This window comes from Esox lucius, chromosome 14 (assembly GCF_011004845.1).
Source record: "Esox lucius isolate fEsoLuc1 chromosome 14, fEsoLuc1.pri, whole genome shotgun sequence".
In the NCBI taxonomy this organism is placed as follows: domain Eukaryota; kingdom Metazoa; phylum Chordata; class Actinopteri; order Esociformes; family Esocidae; genus Esox; species Esox lucius.
In genome coordinates, this window is record NC_047582.1 from 4,514,775 (window position 1) to 4,539,159 (window position 24,385).

The 24,385-nt window shown below is 45.0% G+C and overlaps 1 protein-coding gene across 2 annotated transcripts in view; it reads right to left on the minus strand.

The window, feature by feature from the left end:
- The window catches only part of dym (dymeclin), a 121,565-nt gene that overhangs the window by 79,201 nt on the left and 17,979 nt on the right, over window positions 1-24,385 (minus strand). For both annotated transcript variants that reach the window (XM_010892799.4, XM_020053452.3), the window contains 3 exons: window positions 22,570-22,642; window positions 15,694-15,819; window positions 14,066-14,208 (listed from right to left, as the gene is read on the minus strand). In XM_010892799.4, coding sequence (XP_010891101.2) covers window positions 14,066-14,208; window positions 15,694-15,819; window positions 22,570-22,642 — 342 coding nt within the window. The remainder of the gene's footprint in view (window positions 1-14,065; window positions 14,209-15,693; window positions 15,820-22,569; window positions 22,643-24,385) is intronic.

A 24,385-nucleotide genomic window follows, 5' to 3' on the forward strand; every position in this document is an offset into this window, starting at 1 on the left:
TTACAGCAGTCTACCACACAGTGTGTGTGTGTGCGTGCGCACATTTCACGTTCAGTGGAACATGGCTGACGGTCTGGGAGAACGTGTAGAGGCGAGACATCTTGGTGAGGCAAAATATCACCCTCTAGTTTCTATTCGGTCGGGTTGTGAACGAATGCAAATTCAAAAGGCGGGTCAACGTGTTTGAAAAATATATGTTAATCACATGCGTGGATATCTGCTCGCAAGCCCTGTTCGTTTTCCACGTTGTTTATTGAATTTTGTTGTATAGGTGACGTGAAAACAACATCAACTCAACCAGTGTTTTCCTAGTGGGACACGCAATTAGCACAATTAACACACGGAAAGGTTGGCGGTGCAAGCCGCCAGACGGGTGGTCACATCCTCATTACGAGTGAGTAACAGTTGTTTGCAAAGTTAACCTTGAGCTGCATCGACCGTGCTCCTGTTTACCCAGGGTGCCACCTGTTCTTCTGGGTCCTACGCATGGCTGTTATCAAACAATGAGTCACCCGTTCACAGCTAGCGCCCACCGTGGACGAGACACCGGCGTGACATCATGTATCCGACAACTGTACATCTGTTCCAACATGTCTAATCTCCACTGTTGATACAATACGCATCCGTGAGTGATTAAACGACGGGCCGTTTTAAGGGGAGATTACAGCGAGGTGATGTCCCCAAAGCACAGTCAGCAAAGCAGAAGCTGTTTAGTGACACCTTCTGCCTATACATTTGCTTTGGCACCTACGCGACACATCATCAATTGCTCTCAGACACCTTGACCGTGGATAGTTTACCTGGGGAATCGGCCTTGGTCAGGTTCCGACCTGGCTAAAAGTCACCGCTTTACACCACACACAAGGTGGACTTCGTTTCTCACCATTTATTTCTTAACCTTTGGATTCAGCTGCTAAACCCTTGGTGAATGCTGATATTCAAACCATTTAAACAAGGTCATTTGGAGACAATTGACTAATGAGGCTCAAAAACAACTTTCTTAAATCTCAGCTTCCAGGAAGAACTCTTCATAACTGGAAATATGAAAGGGAGGGAGAGGGGAGAAAACCTGTTATGTGTGTGTGTTTGTAACAGAACTCAGTGTTGTGCTTGTTATTTCTAGTCTTAACTTATTTTCAGAAGAGTAAATTAATAAACAATTATTTTGAAAAAACCTTGGCCAAGGGCCAGCAGCTTAAGGACAGACTGTGATTCACCACAACCCGAGAAATATGCAGACAGGCACAATTTAGCAACGATGGGAGAAGTACAGTATGCAAACAGAATGTGGAAACTGCAGACACCCCGTTAAACAGACAGGCATCTGATAAAGAAACACACAGGCACCACTTTACTCACAGGCACCATGTTCATTCACATCACTACCTTCATTAGTATTCTGTCAGTTAATTTCTGGTTTACTCGTCTGGGCTCATAAGTATAATAATACATGTACAAACATTTTACTTATTGGTAACAAAGATGCATTCACATAAAAAAATGTATTTTCCTAAACCTCTAACCCAACAATAACCCTTATCCTGACATTAACTGAAAACTTGAACCCAAAAAGCAGATCTATACCCAAAATCTAACCATAACCCCAAGCCAAAATAGCCTTTATGCAAAAAGTTAAACTTGGTTAGATTTGGGTAACTACACTTGTTAACACCAGTCTTTATACACTGAACAAAATTATAAAAGCAACACTTTTGTTTTTGCCCCCATTTATCATGAGCTGAACTCAAAGATCAAAGACTTCATGTACACAAAAGGCCTATTTCTCTCAAATATTGTTCACAAATCTGTCTAAATCTGTGTTAATGAGCACTGCTCCTTTGCCGAGATAATCTATCCACCTCACAAGTGTGGCATATCAAAATGCTGATTAGACAGCATGATTATTGCACAGGTGTGCCTTAGGCTGGCGACAATAAAAGGCCACTCTAAAATGTGCAGTTCCATCACACAGCACAAGTTTTGAGGGAGCGTGCAATTGGCATGCTGACTGCAGGAATGTCCACCAGAGCTGTTGCCCATTAATTTAATGTTCATTTATCTACCATAAGCAGTCTCCAAAGGTGTTTCAGAGTATTTGGCAGTACATCCAACCGCCCTCACAACCGCAGACCACGTGTAACCACACCAGCCCAGGACCTCCACATCCAGCATCTTCAATTCCAAGATAGTCTGAGACCAGGCCACCCGGATAGCTGCTGCAACAATCGGTTTGCATAACCAAAGAATTTCTGCACAAACTGTCAGAAACCGTCTCAGGGAAGCTCATCTGCATACTCATCGTCCTCATTGGGGTCTCGACCTGACTGCAGTTCGACGTTGTAACCGACTTGAGTGGGCAAATGCTCACATTCGATGGTGTCTGGCACTTTGGAGAGGTGTTCTCTTCACGGATGAATCCCGGTTTTCACTCTACAGGGGCAGATGGCAGACAGCGTGTATGGCGTTGTGTGGGTGAGCGGTTTGCTGATGTCAACATTGTGGATCAAGCGTCCCAACTCTATGCAAAGGAGATGTGTTGCACTGCATGAGACAAATGGTGGTCACACCAGATACTGACGGGTTTTCGGACCCCCCCGGACCCCCCCAATACAGTGAAACTGCACATCTTTGAGTGGCCTTTTATTGTGGCTAGCCTAAGGCACACCTGTGCAATAATCATGCCGTCTTATCAGCATCTTGATATGCCACACTTGTGAGGTGGATGGATTATCTCGGCAAAGGAGAAGTGCTCACTGACAAAGATTTAGACAGATTTGTGAACAATATTTGAGAGAAATAGGCCTTTTGTGTACATAGAGAAAGTCTTAGATCTTTGAGTTCAGCTCATGATAAATGGGGGCAAAAACAAAAGTGTTGCGTTTATAATTGTGTTCAGTCTAAGTAGGCACTTGGCACACACACACACATACACGCACACCTCTTGTCATGCATGCTTGGTGTTGCCATTTCAGTTAATTATGAAGTTGGTTTGGTCCCCTATCAACAATGACAACAGGGGCTCTGAATGTTATTCCAGCTATCCACAGCCAAAGACTCACAGAATTATTTTTCTATATGTCTCATGTAGACAGACATTTCAACTATCTGTCTGTCTTTACACTGTCAATAAACCAGTAAAATAACATTCATCCTTCCTGGTCGTGATTTACACTGGATTACTTCAGGATCATAGAGTACAGGTTTTTCAGTCCTGTGACAATTCTGTGGAGAAACTATTTAATCTGCATTTATACATTTCAGGTCTGGTCATAATTTACTCAGAATGATGTCAGCCTGTTTTACCACTATCTTAACCCTGAAAAACATGATTTTAATCTACCCTCCAATGTTGTGAGTTTTAATGTAACTGAATGTCCGACAGTACTAGGCCGTTAATCAGAGGACATGTGGTACTAACAGAAAACAGATTGATAAAAGCAAGGTGGGTGCCAGGGTGAAATAAATCCTAGATATGAACTGCAACGCATTGAGAGGATGTCTTCTAGACTTAGGCCTTGGTGGCATACGCCAGAACGGAACCATGCACAGCGCCACGTCCTGCGTCTTCAGAACCATCAGCTGTTTGCGCTGGACAGGAAGCCGGACAGGTGGCGTGGCAGTTCACCGGGGCTGATTCATTTGACGCAGGCCCAGATTGGCACCCGGGACGAGAGCGTGCGAATTGGTCAACGAGGAGCCAGACACGCTGACAGCCACGCAGAGTCCCAAACGGCTCCTTTTCTATCTGTCAAGTTGCCTACCTTTGACCACAGCCCATTGGACCAAAGTGTACACTAAGTCAGGAATAGGCAGGCATTTTGGATGCAGATGGACTGGCCCCTAGCTGCCTGATTACGCTGCGCTCCACTTCCTCAGGGCAGCGCTGAACTGGCAGACGAGGCACCACTCTGCTTCGCTAATAACCTGGCTGAAAGCTGAATGCCTTTAAAAGGTTTCCTCTTCCTTTCCCTTTTTCAGAGCATTTCTCTGAGGAAAAGCCACGTGAAGGAGATTTAACCCATGATCTGCTGAAACATCTGACCAGCTGATTATGGATGTCTGTGCGGGGCTGGGAGTTTCTGCCGCTGAAAATGTCATTTCCCATGGGGAGGACTACGGGAAATTGTGGTACGCATGTTGCGAAAAACAACGAGCGGAATTCATTTTGGTGCGTTGAGAGCTTGAATTTCAGAAAGAGGGTGGAAATTTGGCCCGTTAGCCTGCTTGTTGGATAGAATACCACATGTCCCTCAGGTGAGCAAAAACTGGAACTGAACCAGTGGCTCCCAACGGCAAGATGTATAGGACCCATTCTGGAGAGAGTTGTACCATATGCTAGTTTGTGACTTTGCACATACAAAATGTTTATACTTTATAAGAGAGCATTTCTGCTAATACAGCAGTCAGATGGATTTAAGCCCAGGTTGCAGCAGAACCTGTGTACCTACAGTCAGTGGCTTCTGCGGTACCGCCCTAGGCCGCCCCCAGTCAGAGCTGGCAAATGTGGCTCGGGAAAGGGAAGTTTGGGGTTCCCTGCTGGAGCTGCTGCCCCCGCGACCCGATACGGATAAGCGGATGAAGATGAGATGAGATTTCTAGTATTCCATACACGGCATGAATCAACTTAGTTTTAATGGGCGGTTCTCTAGACTTTAATCTGGTAAGCACCATTTCAGATCGGTTTGACGTGTTGCAAGGTGTCTAACTCGCCAGAAACGTACGAAGAGAGAGAGCTGAAAGTCTTTGTTCTGGTTACAATCTGCATTCGTCTAAACTCTGAACAGGTATGAACCAAGAACAGACCAATTACACAACAATTAAGATCCAGGTTAGCTGACATTACTAACACTATGATCAGGCCATTTATTGGTTCTAACATGACATTTATTGGTTCTAACATGACATTTATTGGTTCTAAAAACCTGTACCTTCCCATGTCAATTTCTTCAATAGTACTCGGGCATAGAAACGAATCAACTAAACTATCCTAAACTAATCCAACCTAAATTAAGGCCCACTGTCCAGGAGGCAGTAGGCTGGCTAAGGGGAATGGTGGCCGGGGGCAAAGCCAGGAAAACCGACAATAGCTGGACCGAGGGGCTCCGAAATGTGGCCAAACAAGGGGATGGGAATGCAGGGTGAAAAACAAACGGATGGAGACAGCACTGACAGACGGCAGGTCGGGAGGGGCTGGGAGCGGTGGGCCAGGGCAGACCGGGTGAGAATCCCCACAGCAGACTCAGCAGTTAGCCAGAGACACTATCTTGAGACATTCAAATTGCAGCGGAATGGAGCGCTGCTTTATCGGAGACACAGAGCGTTTTGGGAAAACCCAGGAAGAAGTGTGTGCGTGTTATAAGGTTCAAATGAAGACTATGTACGTTTTTCCGAGCCAATGAAATTCAACACTACTGTTGTTTGCTCCTTGGGGTTTAAGGCCAGGTGCTTTGTAAAAGCACCTTTGTGACAACTGCTGATGTAAAAAGGGCTTTATAAATACATTTTATTGAAGACAGAAAACCTCTCTCACTTTCTCACAGCAGCCAGGTTTATGCCGAAACGATGGGGAAACCTGGCACCTATGGTTGTGACGGGAACACAAAAGAACTGGAGCAACTGCTGTTCAAGTTTACAGGGGGGGACTTCGTTAGAGAAGAGATTAACTATAACGGGCCGGCATGTTTTAACCACTTACAAAGGCTGCTGCCGTTCTGCTCCCAATGATGATGCCGACTCGATGCAAGAGGGCATAAAAGTGGAGCGGCAGCTGCTAACGGTAGCAACACCATTGTACGCTCCTGTACGCGGATTTAACGGTTTTCCAACAGCCGGATGAGAGGGCTTACAACAGTTCTCACCGGCAACTAACAAGGTCGGTCCGGAATCACCTACGATTGTCATTTCTGATGGCGCATCAGAACGTAAGTTTTCTATAATTACAGGGTATCTGGAGTTCAGAAAAGGAAGAAATTACAATCCAGTTGGTTTGAAAGAAAAAGAAAGAAGCCTTTGCTTTTCATTCAGAAAAATAGGAAGGCTGGTAAGAAACCGGTTTAATGAAAAGATGAATAGAGAATATTGGCTACTGTCCTGCCTGGGGACACAGCCCGACTGGCAGGCTGTAGCACACTAAGCGAATGCCTGGCTGGTTGACTGGAAGACCGGCAAAGAGACATCTTAACAATGACCCACAAAAGACCATACAGGCAATGGCCTCTAGGGTGGTCGAGTGGTCTAAGCCCCTTCCTCCGATGTACATGTCCCTCAGTGGCATGGGTTCAAATCTGTCCCTTGGCTATCTCACCAAAACCAACAACCCCCCCAGTCAAATAAACAAACACCAAAAAATATAGAAAAACCCACAGACAAATGGCTGTTAGTGAGTTTACTTGCACGTGTACATGTATGAACAGACACTGCGTGAAACAAGATAACGCTACCATGCTGATTAGTGGGAAATCTCTGCGGCTCTAACTGGGAAAGGAATTAAAGCATGAAACAGACTATACTGTCAATTTGGTGAAAGAGTTGCTCCCTACCATTCACACGTGTGATCACAACAATTAGAGAGCAGTGACCAAGTCATGTCTGTCTGGGCCTCCGAGGCATGTTAGCCATTTCTGCCACATTACACACTTTGTTCCAGTATGGACATGCCAGGCAGTCCCAACCCAGCAAACCAGAAACAATCCTGTGACATAAGCCTGGGTTTCAACTTAAAAGTAGGATGAAAAAAACATTTTCCCAATAGCAAGAAAAAACTTGTACATAAAACATTTTTACACACACTGTACAATCATTGCCATGACTGGATGTTTTAAATTATACACCGATTAGCCATAATATTATGACCACCTGTCTAATATTGTGTAGGTCCCCCTTTTGCCACCAAAACAGCCCTGACCCGTCGAAGCATGGACTCCACTAGACCTCTGAAGGTGCTGTGTTATCTAGCACCAAGATGTTAGCAGCAGATCCTTTAAGTCCTGTAAGTTGCGAGGTGGGCCTTCCATGGATTGAACTTGTTTGTCCAGCACATCTCACAGATGCACGATTGGATTGAGATCTGGAGAAATTAGAAACCAAGTCAACACCTTGAACTCGTTTTATTCCTCAAACCATTTTCTGAACCATTTTTGCTTTGTGGCAGGGCGCATCATCCTGCTGAAAGAGGCCAATGCCATCAGGGAATACCGTGGCCATGAAACGGTGCACATGGTCTGCAACAATGCTCAGGTAGGTGGTACGTGTCAAAGTAACATCCACATGAATGGCAGGACCCAAGGTTTACCAGCAGAACATGGCCCAAAGCATCACAATGCCTCTGCTGGCCTCTGGCTTCTTCCCATAGTGCATCCTGGTCCCATGTGTTCTCCAAGCAAACGACCCACACGCATCCACGTGATGTAAAAGGAAACGTGATTCATCAGAACAGGCCACCTTCTTCCATTGCTCCGTGGTCCAGTTCTGATGCACACATGCCCATTTTAAGCGCATTAGGCAGTACATTCGGCAGTACATTCGGCAGTCACATTTTGTTGTTTAATTAGTTTAAACAAGGTTTTTCAATGACTTTTCAGGGTATTATGATTTAATTTAATTTATTACATATACAGAACTGAAATATCATAATTGTTGTCTCCACCCCAAATTTGGCTTTGTGCTTCATGTCATTGTGAATCTGAACGAAGAGCTTTTGTCCTAGTTTCAGCTTACTTGGAAAAGGCAGCAGGTTTACCTTAAGTAGACTACTACATTTACTGCTTAATTATTAATCTATCCATACAATTGCCTGATGAGAATAACACAATGCTGCCACCACCATACTTGACTGGAAGGCCAGCAATAACACGATGCTGCCACCACCATACTTGACTGGAAGGCCAGCAATAACACGATGCTGCCACCACCATACTTGACTGGAAGGCCAGCAATAACACAATGCTGCCACCACCATACTTGACTGGAAGGCCAGCAATAACACGATGCTGCCACCACCATACTTGACTGGAAGGCCAGCAATAACACAATGCTGCCACCACCATACTTGACTGGAAGGCCAGCAATAACACAATGCTGCCACCACCATACTTTAGCATGCCTTGCATTTAGGTACAAAAAAATACCAAAATAGATGTCAGAGCGCAAACTTGTTTACCATGTGGCTACAGAATAGTATGTTTTCTGGCATATTAATGGGATTCAACGTGGGCTTTCTTGAGTAATGGCTTCCATCCTGCTAACACAGGTCACATGTGGAACTCTGGTGATATTGCTGACATGAACCTTTTTACAAGTCTTGGCCATAAAGGCCTGTAGCTCAGTCAATGTTGCATTTGGTCTCTTGGTATACCTCTCAGATCCGTCTCCTACATCCTCTGTCATCCAGTTGATCAGAGCCTCACCTTTCTTTGTTTCATAGCCATTTCTTTCCTTCCACCAACACACCATACATCCCCTGATCTGTGTCTTTTCACAACTTAGTCCCATTGGTGCACCATGAGGCTAACGGAGAGTTTTATTCTTTGCAATTCACAGCTGAACAGCGGGAACCTACAGAAACAGATTAATTAATCCTGAAATCATGTAAATCAATACAACTGAACACAGTTGCATGCAAATTAATTGGGTGTGTAATACTGAAGTTCATGGGTTAATTTATGATTGATATTACAAGGGGGTTGTAGTCTTATCCAGTTACTATAATTCAGTTTGTATTATTCAAATATAATTCACTTACATGATAATCCCCCTTTAAAGTGTTAAGTATATGGTATGTTGGTAGGTAGATAAATGACGCTAAGTAAATGCCGGATAAGTGAGGGGAGAATCAAAATGTTAATGTATAAAATTCAAACTGGAACAACAAAATCCAAGCTGAAGGGAGTGTAAGCTTTCTGCACTGTACATATTACAGTGCAGAAAGCATTATCAGTGACCGTTCATTTGGCGACTTAACTATCTAACAGGGAGGCCATCTAAACTCCCTAACAAATGTTTGGTTTGGCCGGTAGACGCTAGTCTGTGCTCATCTAATGAAGACGCGACGGTCATGACTGCAGCTAGTCAGCCGACATCTGATATGGCGTCTAGCCATCTCTGTGTGTGTGTGTGTGTGTGTGTGTGTGTGTGAGAGAGAGATACAGGGACAAGGCAGTGGTAGACACTGAGGCTCTGGGGGATTACAAAGGGGACAGGGCATAACTCAGACCTCTCACAAACACATAGTAGTCAAGAGACAGGCAGGCTGCTGATGGCTCGCTGATAGTTGCCTGCCACCAACAAGGAGCACTTATCTGTGGGAAACTGATGTTCCGTTCAGACACAGAGACTCTCTCCGGTCGCCTTTCTCCTTTATTTTGTTTGACCATGGTGGTCCGTGGTGTTTCTTTACGCTCAGAGAGTCTCTCTCCCTCTGACACACTTTTGCCATTGAGATCGCACTCTTTATCCTGTTTGGTAGTTGCATCTTGTCTCTCTATTACATTTTTCAATCCCGTTTTCTTCCCCTGATGATTGTCATGTCCAATTTGCATTTATGATCTTGCATCATTGCAACAACTCCACGGCAGAGTTCTTCCGAAGCGCGACAAGCCAAGTCACTTTTCTTCTTAACACACCACTCACTTAACCAGGACGTTTTGACAAGTATTTACCTGTGGGAGATTAACATTCCCGGGCGCCCAACCTACCACATGGAGTCGGCAGTGTGCAACAACAGCAGACAGCCCTGTCAGACATCCGTCAATTAGTTGTGCCCTCTGCAGGCATTGACGTTATGGCGAGACTCCCAGCCGCAATGACTCAGTGGTACAGGTATGCACTGACTTACACCACTGGAACACAAGGGTTCTCATCTCGGTCTTTAATTGAACGTTCTAGTTTGTTTCATTCCTGTCTTCCCACCTCTTTTCCTCCCAGGCAGGTGCTCCAACCGAGCCGTGGTTCCTGGTTAAGAGATAAGAAATATCATCTGTATACGTGTCACAACAACTCCATTTTGCTGGGCCTTCCTTTCCATTGTGAAAGTGCATGGGCGTGGGAGGAATTGTCCATTCCTTCGCAGGGCCAGAAAGCAAAGCAAGTGGCGTTCCCGCTTTGTCAGAGCGTTTCCATCGGGCCCCTTTCCGGTTCCCTGAAGGCATTTCCTTCCCACTCCTCCACTTAGACCACACAGGCCTACCTTTCCCATGGACCAGGAGTGTGTGTTGGTGTGTGTGGCCAGGAGAGACGAAGGAAGACAGGGGAGCACTAAATGCTTGTGGCTGAGTGGCCAACCAGGCCCTAAATAACACCAATACAACAGGTAACAAAAAAAACACAGACACAAACAATGTTTAACGTGAGCCAGGGCAGTCCTCTGCAATCTCTAAATCCTGTATTGTCAGAGGGACTATCGACAGCAAACACTTACTGTTCCCATCTTTGCATCCCCTCTGATTGTCTAGGGGCTCTCTGTACAATGTCACTCAATCGTCCCGGGTGAATGAATATTTACAGCACCCGGCCAAAAATGAGGGCACCTACTCTTTCAAGTGTATTTCTTTAGTTAAACCATTTTTTAATGTGTAGAATAGTAAAGACATGAAAGCCATGAAATAAAAGGAATCATGAAGCAAACAGAAGAAGTGTTAAACAGATCAGAATACATATACTGTAGATTCATCAAAGTAACCACCCTTTGCCTTGATGACAGCTTTGCACTTTCTCACAACCAGTTTCATGAGGTAGACACCAGGATAGTGTTTCGCCTTGTCAAAAGTACATTTGTGGAATTTCTTTCCAGCCTAATGCATTTATGGGGTATACAGAGCGTAACAAAGTAGAGCCTGTATGCAAAATAATATTATGTCTGTACTATAGTCATCCATATTATGGCAAGAGAGATACAGACCATCATTACATAAAGAAATGAAGATCAGTCAATCATGAGAATTTCAAGAACTGAATGTATTTGAGTGCAGTCACAAAAACAATCAATGTGACCAAGACAGTGATGGAATGCTGCATCAGATGCCCTGGCCGCAAAAATCACCCAACCTCAACCTCACTGAGATGGTTTGAGATGAGTTGGACTACAGAGTGAAGGAAAAGCAGCCAACAAGGTCTCAGTATTTGTGGGATGTACACTACTTCATGAAGGAGGTTAAGAGAATGCCAAGAATGTGCAAACCTCTCAAGGCAAATGGTGGCTACTTTGAAGAATCTACAATATAAATATTTGTATTTGCGTAATACGTTTTTAGTTACTCCCATTATTACTTTTAGGAAGTTTTGATATCTTAATTATTATTCTACTACAGAAAATAAAGAATGAAAGAGTAGGTATGCCCAAAACTTTGACACCAGCACCAGTAAGCATAATGAAGTTGGATTTACTATCAGGCTGCATTGTAGACCATGGTTAGCTGCTGCCACGACACGCAGACAAACAGGCGGACAAACAGTAAATGGATTTAGATGGCTGCCAATCTTGAATGAAGCCATTCTCGGGTCAAAAGGGAGGGGGGAGGGGGTCTAATGGAAGACGCCTAGAGAAAGCAGAGGATCTAACTAACTAGGGGAAAACACTAACACCATTCACATAGTTGACCGGTTCGCTGTACAAACACCCTGCTGTCTAGCCTGGTTGCCAAGAGAGGGGCAGCACTGCTTTTCCAGTCTTACAGTTTCAGCTAGTTTGGAAAAATAATCCTGCCCCAACAAGAAAGGATTTTTTATGTTTACCGCAATTCACTGACATTTTCTGAGGCATTTTCAAATGATGCATTTGAATTTCGCAATGGAATATGCAAGTGGAAATTACAGACATGAAGCTCAAATCCACAACAACTTTAACACTGATCAAACACCCGTCCAGTATAGGGCTGACCACAATCCAGACTGATATTATCGCAAGACAGCTCGTCTCCCTCTCTCTGTGTCCCCATCTACATATTTTAACCACACATGAGCATGCGACCCTATGTGGCACCGCCTTTGAATGGGAGATTTTATTGGGAAATTCTGGGGAAATGTCTCACATTCTGGGGAAATGCCCTTCCCCCAGACCCATACACACACACATTCCAGAAACGCATAGGCCCTGGGGAGCCAACGTGTCTAACAAGACACACTCATCTGACCTCCAGCTGAACTCTACCCAGCAGCATTTAGTTGCTTGTGAACAGCCTTGTGTTAAGAGGAGAGAGGGGTGACAGAGTACAGAGAAAGAGAGCTCTATAGAAGACGGGTGATGTATTGAAATCGGAGCACTAGAGGAGAGAAGAAAGGGCACCGGACAGATGAAGAGAATAACATCCCTCTGTTAGAGACGGGAATTTACTCGGTCTGGTTGCCCTGTCTATCGGAGGCAAGCAGACTTGCATTCACCTTCGGGACCTAACCTACAGGTCTGAGAGGGAGGGGGAGTGAGGGGGAAAACAGACCAGAGTGACAGAGAGAATGAGTAAAAGAAAACAGAAAGAGAGAAACATAAAGAGAGAGAAAATGATAGAAAGAGAGAAGAGAGAGAAAGAGTGCTGGCCCCTGAACAACAAGGCAGTGGTTTGGTCAGAACAGGCTTCCTGGCTTCACCCTTTGCTGTTCCTGGCCAGGCCAGTTAAACATTTATTATGACTGGTCATCTTATCTCAGGCTCCATCCAGCCATTAGAGTAACAGACACTCCTCTTGCTGTGTGTGTATGTCTGCATGCGTGCAAGTTTCAGAGACCTGACCAGCCAAATCCCTGTCCCTGAGATGTTTCCGCAGTTAAAACCCAACAGGCGGCTGTCTGACCATTAGGGACCTTAAATAAACGGGGAAGATGCACCAATGATGACCGATGCCCTTCGTACTCTGCTAATTCCACCCAGGGGCCTGCCGTCTGTTTTCCTGTATCCGTAAAAAAAATCCTCCCGCGCTGTCAGACGAGAAAAGCGCAACGCTCAAACAGCAAGCTGTACTGTAGGTTACGAGTCTGAAGGGCGATTCAGAAAGCTACATAGGACGGGCAGAACATGGCCTTGGCTGGTGGCTGAGCGGCACCGGAGCAGTTTTAGAGCAGAACACGGCGGCTACATAACGGAGCAATGACAGGGCGCTGTGGAACAGTCAGATCATACGCGACACGCAGAGCGAGTCTGTCATCAAAACGATAGATTTCTCTTGTTTGAATCTTTTTCAGGGATATTTTATTATAATTGCAAGACAGAATGAAGGAGAGGTAACGAGTAAATTAGAGGCAGACCAAGAGGAAGGACTGAGACAGTCGACCGAAGCAGGGTTCAAAACGTCATGTGCAGACTCCACTGATTGCCACAAAATACCTCTCACTCATTAGTGACAAAAACCTGAACAAAACCTGGTGCAAAAAAATCCTTGTTTTCACCAGTAAGTGCCCACTCAGATTCAGACCAATGATGATAAATAGATTCAGAGACAGATTAAAAGTCTGACATTATGCTCTCGGCCTGTTCCTGGAAAATCAGGAAGTACTAGAGGCAACACAAAGTCTGACGGAGTCTCAGGGCGGCTCGTTAAAGTGAAATGCATCTCTCTCTGGATGACGGGGAGCGATCTGGTAATGTCTCTCTGGCGCTGTCTGAAATGGTCCTCGGCTAATATGTCTCAGAGTCTTGGCTTACATCAGTACAATTGTATTTTAATATTAAAACAAAAGGATGTAAACATATCCAGTAATTTATTCCATTTAGAGGCAAACCATGAAGATAAAAACTATGAAAATAATGTTTGTCCCGGTTTCAGCTTATACATAGTTGCATGTGCAGGCTCAGGTATACGGGCAAAATAAAGAACATCCTATCAAAAGGGTGTGGGGTGGTGTTTACGCTCACTTTACTATAGAGGAAATATATCATTGAAAACTTGTAAAGGGAGTAAATAAGGGGATAAAAATGCTAATAAAGGCTATTTTAGGCTTAGGGGGTTAAGATAAAGGTTAGGCTTAGGGGGTTAAGATAAAGGTTAGGCATTGAGTAAAGAAACCTCTTCCTTTACAGTAATAAATTATTTGTTCTCACAACTACAGTAACACCAACATCTGTATGTCTCACTTAACATACTTGCTACTCCCGAAGCGAGTCCGTAGAACAGGCCTCCTCCCTCTGAGTGCTGTTCAAAGATGTGGGTTGCGGGAGGAGGGCATTTCTCCTGTCGGATGAAGTTATACAGCAGAGTCTTCACCAGTCGACTGGTCAGAGACAAACTGATAGAAGACAGACAAGGAGACAATTAGCAACATAAAGTCAACAGACAGAGCTGACAGACCAGCTGGCAATAGATGGACATTAATGTCACATTCCGTAAACAACACACGATAATGTAAGGCCAGAGGTGTGTAATAATGCCAGTATACCACAAACCCGAGGTTAATTATAGCTGTTATAATCTGGTTAGTAACACTATTAGAGAATTAAAGAAAACATGTTTTGTCATAAACCTGGTATATGTTCTGAGATACCTCAGCTATCACCCAATCAGCATTCAGGGCTCACACCACCTGGTATAAAAGACCTATTATCCCACCATCATTAAATCAAAATTGGAAATTGTTCTGACCTACACCCTTTATTTGGAAAAAACGATTAAACAACTGTTACAACATACAGTGGGCGTGATGTGAAAAAATGTGGGCAAGATGAGGAAAAACATTTTTTTTTTACCTACACATCTGAGAAAAAGTGGATGTTTCTCACGAAAATGTTTCTCTCAAAAGGTTGGACTTTCTGTGGTTAATATGTGTTTGCCGTTCTTGGATGTTTTTGTGGGAAACCAACGTAAAAACATGAAACTAGCTCGGACAGATAACGGGAAAACTGCCCAGAAAAAGAAGTGGTGGGCTTTCGTTTGTTGTGCTTGAATGTGAGGAGAGAAAAAAAAAAGTGTGTGTGTGTGTGTGGTGGGGGGGAGAGAAATGAAGGGCTAAGACAAATGGCTCGTGTGTGTTTTTGTGGGCCTTGTTTTTGGCTGAGGCACAGCCTTCCTCTGTACCCTGGCCTGTCTCCCACTGAACCTCACAGGGTTTCACCGTGTACGTGTGCACTACACTCTGTGTGTATGGGTGTGTGTGTGGCAGCCAGGCCGACAAGAACGCTTACGTAACCCTGAGCCCATCCTTACGCCACGGACCAAATCACTGTTCTGCCTCTTGACCCCTGGGTCATCCGCCGCCAGCCAACTCAGGGCCAGACAAACTCTATCCCAAGTTCCACCCTGCCCACTACGCAGCGCACTCTCTCTGATTGGACCCTTATGGGCTGTCATATGTGACACGCAGCCCTTCAGGCCCGGTTGGGAAACTAATGGTTCCTTGGTGGCAGAAAAAACACGATGTCTTGGCTTGGCCACTTATTGTGGAACGTGAGAACAGTGGTTGTGAACTTCAGACCGTTGTTCGTAATCCTGTCTGGGACAATCTGGCTTACATGGAACCCACGGCTAGTGGTTCCCCAGGTCTCGTGGGAGACTCTTGCCCAAGTGTCTGACTGGGCGTTACAGGATTGTGTCACTGTGGAGGCTGCCATGCCAACGGTCTGGGTCACTCACAGGTCACATAGCCATCTAATGCCAAGAGGCCATTGAGACATCGCTGACACCTGTTGGTGTGTTGCAGACAGGGTTTAACAAAAAGAGAGTATTTGATTTATTTTCAGTTGGAATTATAATAATCCTGTGTGTGTCCACTGCTCACCATCGTCCCTTCATCAGGTACTGGTAGATGAGGCCGTCTCTCAGGATGTCCTTGTGGAACAATTGGTAGGAAAGCAACACCAGCATTGTGGTCACCGCCTCAAACAGGATACTGTATGTAATGTCTCTGTAACGAACCCAAACACACACACAGTTAAGTTGAATCGATAAGTCTACTTGAAAAATAGGAGCAAGGTCACCATTTGGTCATAGATTGTGTAGATTCATTTTTGGGGGCTTGTGCTATGATGGGGGGGAGGGGTGGGGGGGGGGTGCCCACATGATTTATAGCCCAGCCTTGACACGCTTGACCTGTTGATGGCGTCTCGTCAAGTCTGAAACGCTTTCAGCAGGACGTCACGTTGGTTGGCTTGTTTGCTTAGAAACGTTAGCGGTGGAAATGCAGAATGGCCCCGGTCACGGCAGCACGGGCCTGTTCAGTTTACAGGAAACACACGTAGGGAAAACTGTGTTCCATTCTCATTTGATGCGTAGAAGACATATTGACCTGTAGTGTTGGATATGAAAGCAGTGTGTCGTGGGGAGGTTAGGTAACCATTAGCAGCTCGGGCACCTCTCGTGAATTAGCCTACACACTGTGACTAACAGATTGAGCATCATCCTGTCCCGGTACGACAAGTGCATGTGTCGCTGTAGTCAATAGTGATGGATAGTCGTGACGGCAACAGACAGAAAAAGACAGAGACACAGACAGAAAGGGAGACGGACTGAAAGACACACAGAGAGAGACAGAACAAAGACAAACAGATAGGGACAAAAGGAGACCTGTGGTTTTCAAGCGTCACCATCATTATACCCCCGCCACCCCACACACTCCCTCTCCCGGAACCCCCGTTGTTCAGCTGTTTCCTGGCCCCCTGCTTTTTATGGTTCCGCCTCCACTCTGTACCCTGTGATGTCACAGACGTCACAGACCCTCTTTCACCTCCAGAGATAAGCATGGTCCTATTTTTAACCCCCGGTACTGCCCACTTCAAAGGGCACTTCGACTAACATGGTCAACACCATGGTAGAGGGCACTGGTAGCGGGATGTGGTTTCCTCTTGGCATTAGACAAACTAGGTGGCGCACAGAGAATATACAGTCTGCGCCATGAAAGACACCCGTGCCCCCAAGCTGTTTGGTGTCCTTTTCAGTTGAACTTCACATTTAGCCTCTTTCAAATTTGATCTAAAAAACTGATTACATTTGATTAATTTCCAGAACCCACATTACCAAATGAGAAAGAAAAAGGATGGAACATTTTCCAAATTACATAATACAAAACAAGGATGTCTTCACATCCAGAGTTAATACTTTGTGGAAGCACATTTGGCAGCCATTACAGCTTTGAGTCAGTTGGAATAATATTATAACAATGTAGCTTTAAGGGCCTCATATATCCATTGTTTTTGTTTCATTAAGGTTATTCCGAGTACAGAGCAATCTGAATGTATTCAGATGCCTTTCTCAAAAGTAGAACTGATTGAAAAAATAAAGTTTCCAATCGACAAACAGTATCCCATAACGGCAACGCGAAATAAAGTTACAAATTTGTGCCAATTTACTGAAAATAGAAAATCAAATTCTTATATTATTTATTAAGCACTTTAGCAGCGATTTAGTCCAGGCTTTGACTGGGACACTATAGAACATTCATACCAGTCCAGCATTGTCTTTGCTGTGTCCCTCCAGCTTGTTGTCGTGCTGAAAGGTTAATCTTTGACCCAGTCTGAGGTTATGTGAGAGCTGTATTAGGTTCTTCAAGGACCTCTCTATATCTGGCTCAGTTCTTCCTTCCCTCAATTCCGACAAAATCATCCAGTCCTTCCTACTGAGAAACATGCCACTAGCGTGATGCTCCGAACACCATGCTTCACATTAGCGATGGCATTAGCCAGGCAATGAGGAGTACGCAGTTTTCCACAGATGTAGTGGCATTCAGGCCTAATGGTTTGAATTTCAAACCAGAGAATATTTTTCCTCATTCTCTTAATAGTTCTTTAGACAGAATGTCATATGCCTTTTACTCAGAAGTGGCATCCATCATACCACACTGATATAAAGGCCTGATTGATTGAGTGCTGTAGAGTTTGTCTTTCTGACAGGTTCTCCCATCTGTGCAGAGAAACTCTAAAGCCACCTGCCTGACCAAGGCCCATCTTGTTACTCAGTTAGGCTGGATGGCTAGTCCTAGGATGAAACATTTAGTCAATTACCCAATGTTTCAGCCACCTGGGCTCCAGGGAAATTTCAAAGCATTAGCCATTTATTTTACCCTCCCCATATCAATGCCTCAACAGTGCTCTCTGAGATCTAAGGACCTTTTGTTGGAATTCATGTTTTGGTATTCGCTCTGATATGCACTATTAAGCATGAAGGGACCTTATATAGACAGGTGTGACTTTGTAAATAATCTCAAAAGTACACAGGATGCATCTTTCAAAAATTGCTACTAGGTTACACTACCACCGATATTGCTGCAAGTTTACAGTACACTTTTAAAACTGACGCTAGTGTACAGAGAGCTAAAATTGTGTTTGCGCTTCGTCATTATTGGGTGTTGTGTGTAGCTCAATTACACCGTTACTGGACACTGAGAAACTAAAAGCATAGAATTTCATGACAGATGCCACCTTGTTTGTATTAACTCAAAATATTCTTCAGGGGGGAATACAGTGGGGCAAAAAAGTATTTAGTCAGCCACCAATTGTGCAAGTTCTCCCACTTAAAAAGATGAGAGAGGCCTGTAATCTTCATCATAGGTACACTTAAACTATGAGAGACAAAATGAGAAAAAAAAATCCAGAAAATCACATTGTAGGATTTTTTTATGAATTTATTGGTAATTTACGGTGGAAAATAAGTATTTGGTCAATAACAAAAGTTCATCTCAATACTTGGTTATATACCCTTATTTGGCAATGACAGAGGTCAAACGTTTTCTGTAAGTCTTCACAAGGTTTTCACACACTGTTGCTGGAATTTTGGCCCATTCCTCCATGCAGATCTCCTCTAGACTAGAGCAGTGATGTTTTGGGGCTGTCGCTGGGCAAAACAGACTTTCAACTCCCTCCAAAGATTTTCTATGGGGCTGAGATCTGGTGACTGGCTAGGTCACTCCAGGACCTTGAAATGCTTTTTACAAAAACAACTCCTTGGTTGCCCAGGTGGTGTGTTTGGGATCATTGTCATGCTGAAAGACCTAGCCATGTTTCACCTTCAGTGCCCTTGCTGATGGAAGGAGGTTTTCACTAAAAATGTCACAATACATGGCCCCATTCATTCTTTCCTTTACACGGATCAGTTGTCCTGGTCCCTTTGCAGAAAAACAGCCCCAAAGCATGATGTTTCCACCCACATGCTTCACAGTAGGTATGGTGTTCTTTGGATGCAACTCAGCATTCTTTCTCCTCCAAACAAGAAGAGTTGAGTTTTTACCAAAAGGTTATATTTTGGTTTCATCTGACCATATGACATTCTCCCAATCCTCTTCTGGACCATCCAAATGCTCTCTAGCAAACCTCAGATGGGCCTGGACATGTACTGGCTTAAGCAGGGGGACACATCTGGCACTACAGGATTTGAGTCCCTGGCTGCGTAGTGTGTTACTGATGGTAGCCTTTGTTGCTTTGGTCCCAGCTCTCTGCAGGTCATTCACTAGGTCACTAGGTGTGGTTCTGGGATTTTTGCTCACCGTTCTTGTGATCACTTTGAGGTGAGATCTTGCGTGGAGCCCCGGATCAAGGGAGATTATCAGTGGTCTTGTATGTCTCCCATTTTCTTATAATTGCTCCCACAGTTGATTTCTTCACACCAAGCTGCTTACCTATTGCAGATTCAGTCTTCCCAGCCTGGTGCAGGTCTACAATTTTGTTTCTGGTGTTCATTGACAGCTCTTTGGTCTTGGCCATAGTGGAGTTTGGAGTGTGACTGTTTGAGGTTGTGGACAGGTGTCTTTTACACTGATAACAAGTTCAAACAGGTGCCATTAATACAGGTAAGGAGTGGAGGACAGAGGAGCCTCTTAAAGAAGAAGTTACAGGTCTGTGAGATCCTGAAATCTTGCCAATAAATTAATTAGGAATCCTACAATGTGATTTTCTGGATTTTTTTCCTCATTTTGGTCTCTCATAGTTGAAGTGTACCTATGATGAAAATGACAGGCCTCTCTCATCTTTTTAAGTGGGAGAACTTGCACAATTGGTGGCTGACTAAATACTTTTTTGCCCCACTGTATACTGTTCAAGGCTATGTTTTGCAGAAGAATGCTTGAAAAATTGTGTTAAAACATGTACAGCTCCCCCTTATGTTTATGCCAAAAATATGACCTGTTTGTGTTGTTTGTTTTTTGCATTCAGTTCTGCTTTCACAAAGGGTGCCAATAATTCTTGAGTTTACTGTATTTAAAAGACTACATTTTAAGGCAGCAAAATGTGAAGATGCAAGGGATAAACACTTTCAACTAGCCTATGTATGGAGCAACCACTGAAAATCTCCAGGAGACTTGACTAGTTCATGCACTATATTTTCAATCAATAATTTATTGATTGCTGCAGTCCATCACTGCAGCCTAATTGCTGACTCAAAATAATCAAGGGATGTTTGAGTATTCAATTTTTTTTCATCTTTTAATCAAATGTAATACTCCTCTCAACTACGCGGGAGCACGTAGATAATTGCTCGCCGACAACAGGCCGACAATAGTCGAGCAATTAAAAACATTTAAATTAAGAAAAACAAAGAAATACACAAGGACGTTGTGAAGCTCCAAACAATGAAGAACGGAATGCTGAACCCAGTTACACAAACTGATAGAGAAGAGGGACAAGAGAAAGAGAGACTTTGTGTCAAATGTCTGTCAATAATTCCTTTTAAATCTTTACCAACCTTGGCGCGACCTCGGAAGGCCCGCTGAATAGGAATACTTCAGTCTAACGTTATGACATTGATTTCTACAAGTGGACTGGAATAGCATGCATGGCAGTGTTTGTGGGTGTGTGCGTTCTGCACCAACAGGTTAATGTAGAGGTGTTACAAATCAGGATAATGGGGTAAGAATTCGTTGTCATGCAAACGGCATTACATGTTTTACTCTTCATAAACAGGCTCTAGAAATGGCTTTTGTCATGACTGTCAACGTGACACCGCTGTCAGAAAGATGGAAGGCTTTGACCGCTTAAAATCTTCGAAAAAGAATGATCCCCACCCTCTTCTGCTTGTGAAATAACCTCAACCAACTCAGGTAAAAAAAAAAGAAATTTGAATAATTGTTCATGGTTATGGTCAGTGAATGTCATTTTCACAATTTAACGTTAAATGTGCCAGTTAAAGTGTAAGGTCACACACTCATCACCATCATCGTCATCATCATCATGGCTCATAGGTTTCAGGCATGACGGACACGTGGGTGAGGAATGGAACACAGGGAGAACATTCCAGAGAATGTGTACGGTGCCACGCTGATTTATTCATGAGTGTGAAGGAGGCAGAAAGGCAATCTGGGCCTGGAGCGAGGCCATTCCCGGGGTACACACGCGAACACAACCGGAGAGACGTGCCTTCGGATTCGCCGATATGTTCACAGAGCTTTAACAGTGCATGGTAAGTCATAGTAACAGTGGCCGCCTAGGCCCAGCACACAAAAAGTTACCCGAAATGTTGGCCATGAAAAACTAAAAGAACATGAAACTCTGACTATCAGAGACCCGTCTGTCTGTCTGAGAAGCCCAAAGGCAAGAGAGATGGACGCATTGGGAGAAATGCCCTTTGAAATGAACACCAGCGCCAGCCACGCCGGGGCCAGATTTGGGTCTGACAGACTCGCCAAGCCCAGTCCGGCGCCGCGGAACCAAACAAAGCCACCCCCCGGCTAAGCCAAAACGGCCCAGAGAGACGTGCCTAATCAGCTGAGGGCAGCAGAGACCTAGTCCCCAATGGCAGCCTATTCAATGGCCTACTTCTGGTCAATAGAAGAGTACTAGATGGGGAACAGAGTGGCGTTTGGGACGCACACCAAGATGCACTCTGACCGTCCGCGCCCTCGCCCTAGGGGTATGGACTCCATGGCCCAAGCCCAAACAGAGGACTCCAGTACGGCTTTCTGAGGCCGTGCCTTCTCCTCTTACAGCCCGACCGCCTGCTTCGCCCCTTTGACCCCTCGTGTCTTTCAACTGCCTTGCCCTCAATCGGCAGGAGTTGGTGTCCAGCCCACCAGATGGTCCGTTGGGGCCCGCCCCGCGCCAGGGATCCAGTGACCCTCTCCCTTCTCAGAACCTCTGCCAGATACCTTGGTTCTATCTGATAGGCAACCAGAGGCACAGAGAGGGAGAGATAGAGAGACCGGCTGGCACACACAAGTGGGGGAAACAGGGAGAGAGAGAGATATACAGGGAGAGGCAGGGAGAGACAGAAATACGGAGAAAAATAGATAGAGAAGGGGCCAGACAGACAGACAAAGGAAGACAGTACGAGAGGGGAAAAACATTTGTGTGAACTGAGACAAAATAAGAGGTTGCCCTTGGTGTCGGCACCACAGGACAGGGTGCGGTCGGGCTCATGAACACGGTCACTTAGCACTCTCCCTCTTTCAGAGAGTGGCAGATGACAGGATCTCCTTACCACCGTCTGGGCTCTGAAGCCACTACTGATATGTCGACAGATGGTACCTTTATCAACGCGCATTTTATTTTACAGGATCGAGATATAAAGAGTGAAATGGACAACACCCCCCCCCAGCACCACAACAGGGAGTCCAGACTCAGTCCCTTCTGCTCACAGTGGGGGTCAGCTACACCTACCAGGTGTACCCCTCTCTGTACACTTCATCCCTCCCCTTCTCTGTGCCCCCACTCTTGGTTAGTCCCTGAATACTTACAGAAGGGGCACCTCCACCACCAGGTGCACAAGGTTGCACATCAGCTCCTCCAGCAGGTCCTCACTCCCTGCATCTGCAGAGACAGAAAGACAGAGCGAGACAGCGAGAAACAGAGACAGGGAGAGCGACACAGTGACAATGAGAGAGAGACAGCGAGAGAAAACACACAAAAGGGGACGGAAAAGAGAAAAAGAGAGAGAAAGGGAGAGATTTATCCAATTACCTAGCTTTCACCCACCTTTCAATTAAACCAGGCAGTAGTGAAAACGACCCCTTTGACACAGCACAAAGACCACCTGTGTCTATTTGGGATCAATGGGGAACTGTGGACAGCGGAGACCGAATGGACAGGCTAACAGATGCCCGTACAAAGAGAACCACAGTCAGACGGCTCCAGTGGACATATGGCCTTCATAATTATTCAATATACTCCAAATACACTAGGCCACCTTATGTTCAATGGCCAAGCCAACCGAGATGAAACACTGCTTGTACATCCTTTAATCACCTGCTGTGATGGCTGATAACAGTTCCTGGGTGCACGTTTCGATAGATGAAAAGTGAACTTCAAACGGACCTCGCAATTAGCCTGATGCAGCCATCTAAACCCAGAACGGTCAAAAGCATCACGCCATGTAATTGAAAGTGTCATGCACATTCCACATTCACTCGGCATGTTCACTTCCCTGTGTCCGTTATACCATGCCCATTATAGCGGCACGCCATCAACCGCCGACATGCATTTACATGGGTTAAAACTGAAACGTCTCGGCACTCTGTCCATTTTTGGTCTTTTCACAACCCCTGGCAATACCCCATTGATATCCCTCTGTCTCCACTGCCCCCCTCACTCACTCACTTCCCCCCTTCAGGGAGAGAAAGAGTCACAGAGGAGGGTGTAGACAGCCTGTTGGCACCCTCTCCTGCTCCTGTCTCCAACAGCTTCCAATTAAGCGCGTTTCCAGTCGTCCTCTGCAGACTTCCCATGAATGTCTCACTCTCTCGCCCCAGCTTCTCTTCACCACGAACAATCTCCTCTTCCCACTTGTGGCGGTCCAACAATTCCAGGCCAAGTGCATAACAAGAACCTGTTCGAGACTTTTGAAAAGGGTTTTTTATTGCAACGCTTGGCAAATGTCGTCAAATAATGGGCTGTCCCTTTAGGAGAAATAAAAATAAAACAGAGGAGATGTGGACTCTGATGAAGTGATGCTGTTTTCTCCACATGACGGCCAGCGGAGTTGAAACAGCAGTGTACATTGGTAGTGGAGAAAGAGATTGCCGGACCTCCCCAGGAGTTAAGTCATCCAAATTATTTTGCCGTTTTTTATTTTATTTAGTAAAGCCAGTTTATAACTTAATTTGCTGCCCACAGTTTACATTTCCAGTGCTAATCATGTAGAATGCATCAGGTCCCGTGGAAGCAGATAATCGAAGTTGGCTTTGAGTGGTATTGTTGAACCTAGTACCAGAAGACGAAATGGAGTGACTGAAGTGGCAAGCAGATGAAGGGCTGCCATATACGTTGCTTCACACAACCGTGTGTCCCTTAAAGACATCCACCTCTGCAATCAAGCGTGCATTTCATTTAATAAAAAACAACAACAAAAATCAGCTGCAAAACATGACGCAACCCGCTAGTAACCCACTCAATTGACATGTTTAGCCCCTTCCCTCGGATTGACCAAAAACCGAAACATTATGGCCCGTCAAACAGGGACATCAGTTTAAGTTCCCTATGTTGGACAGCTAGGGTGTGAACTGTTTAAAATATTGGCGGGCCAGTAGTAAAACAAACTGCATAATTTCCCCATCA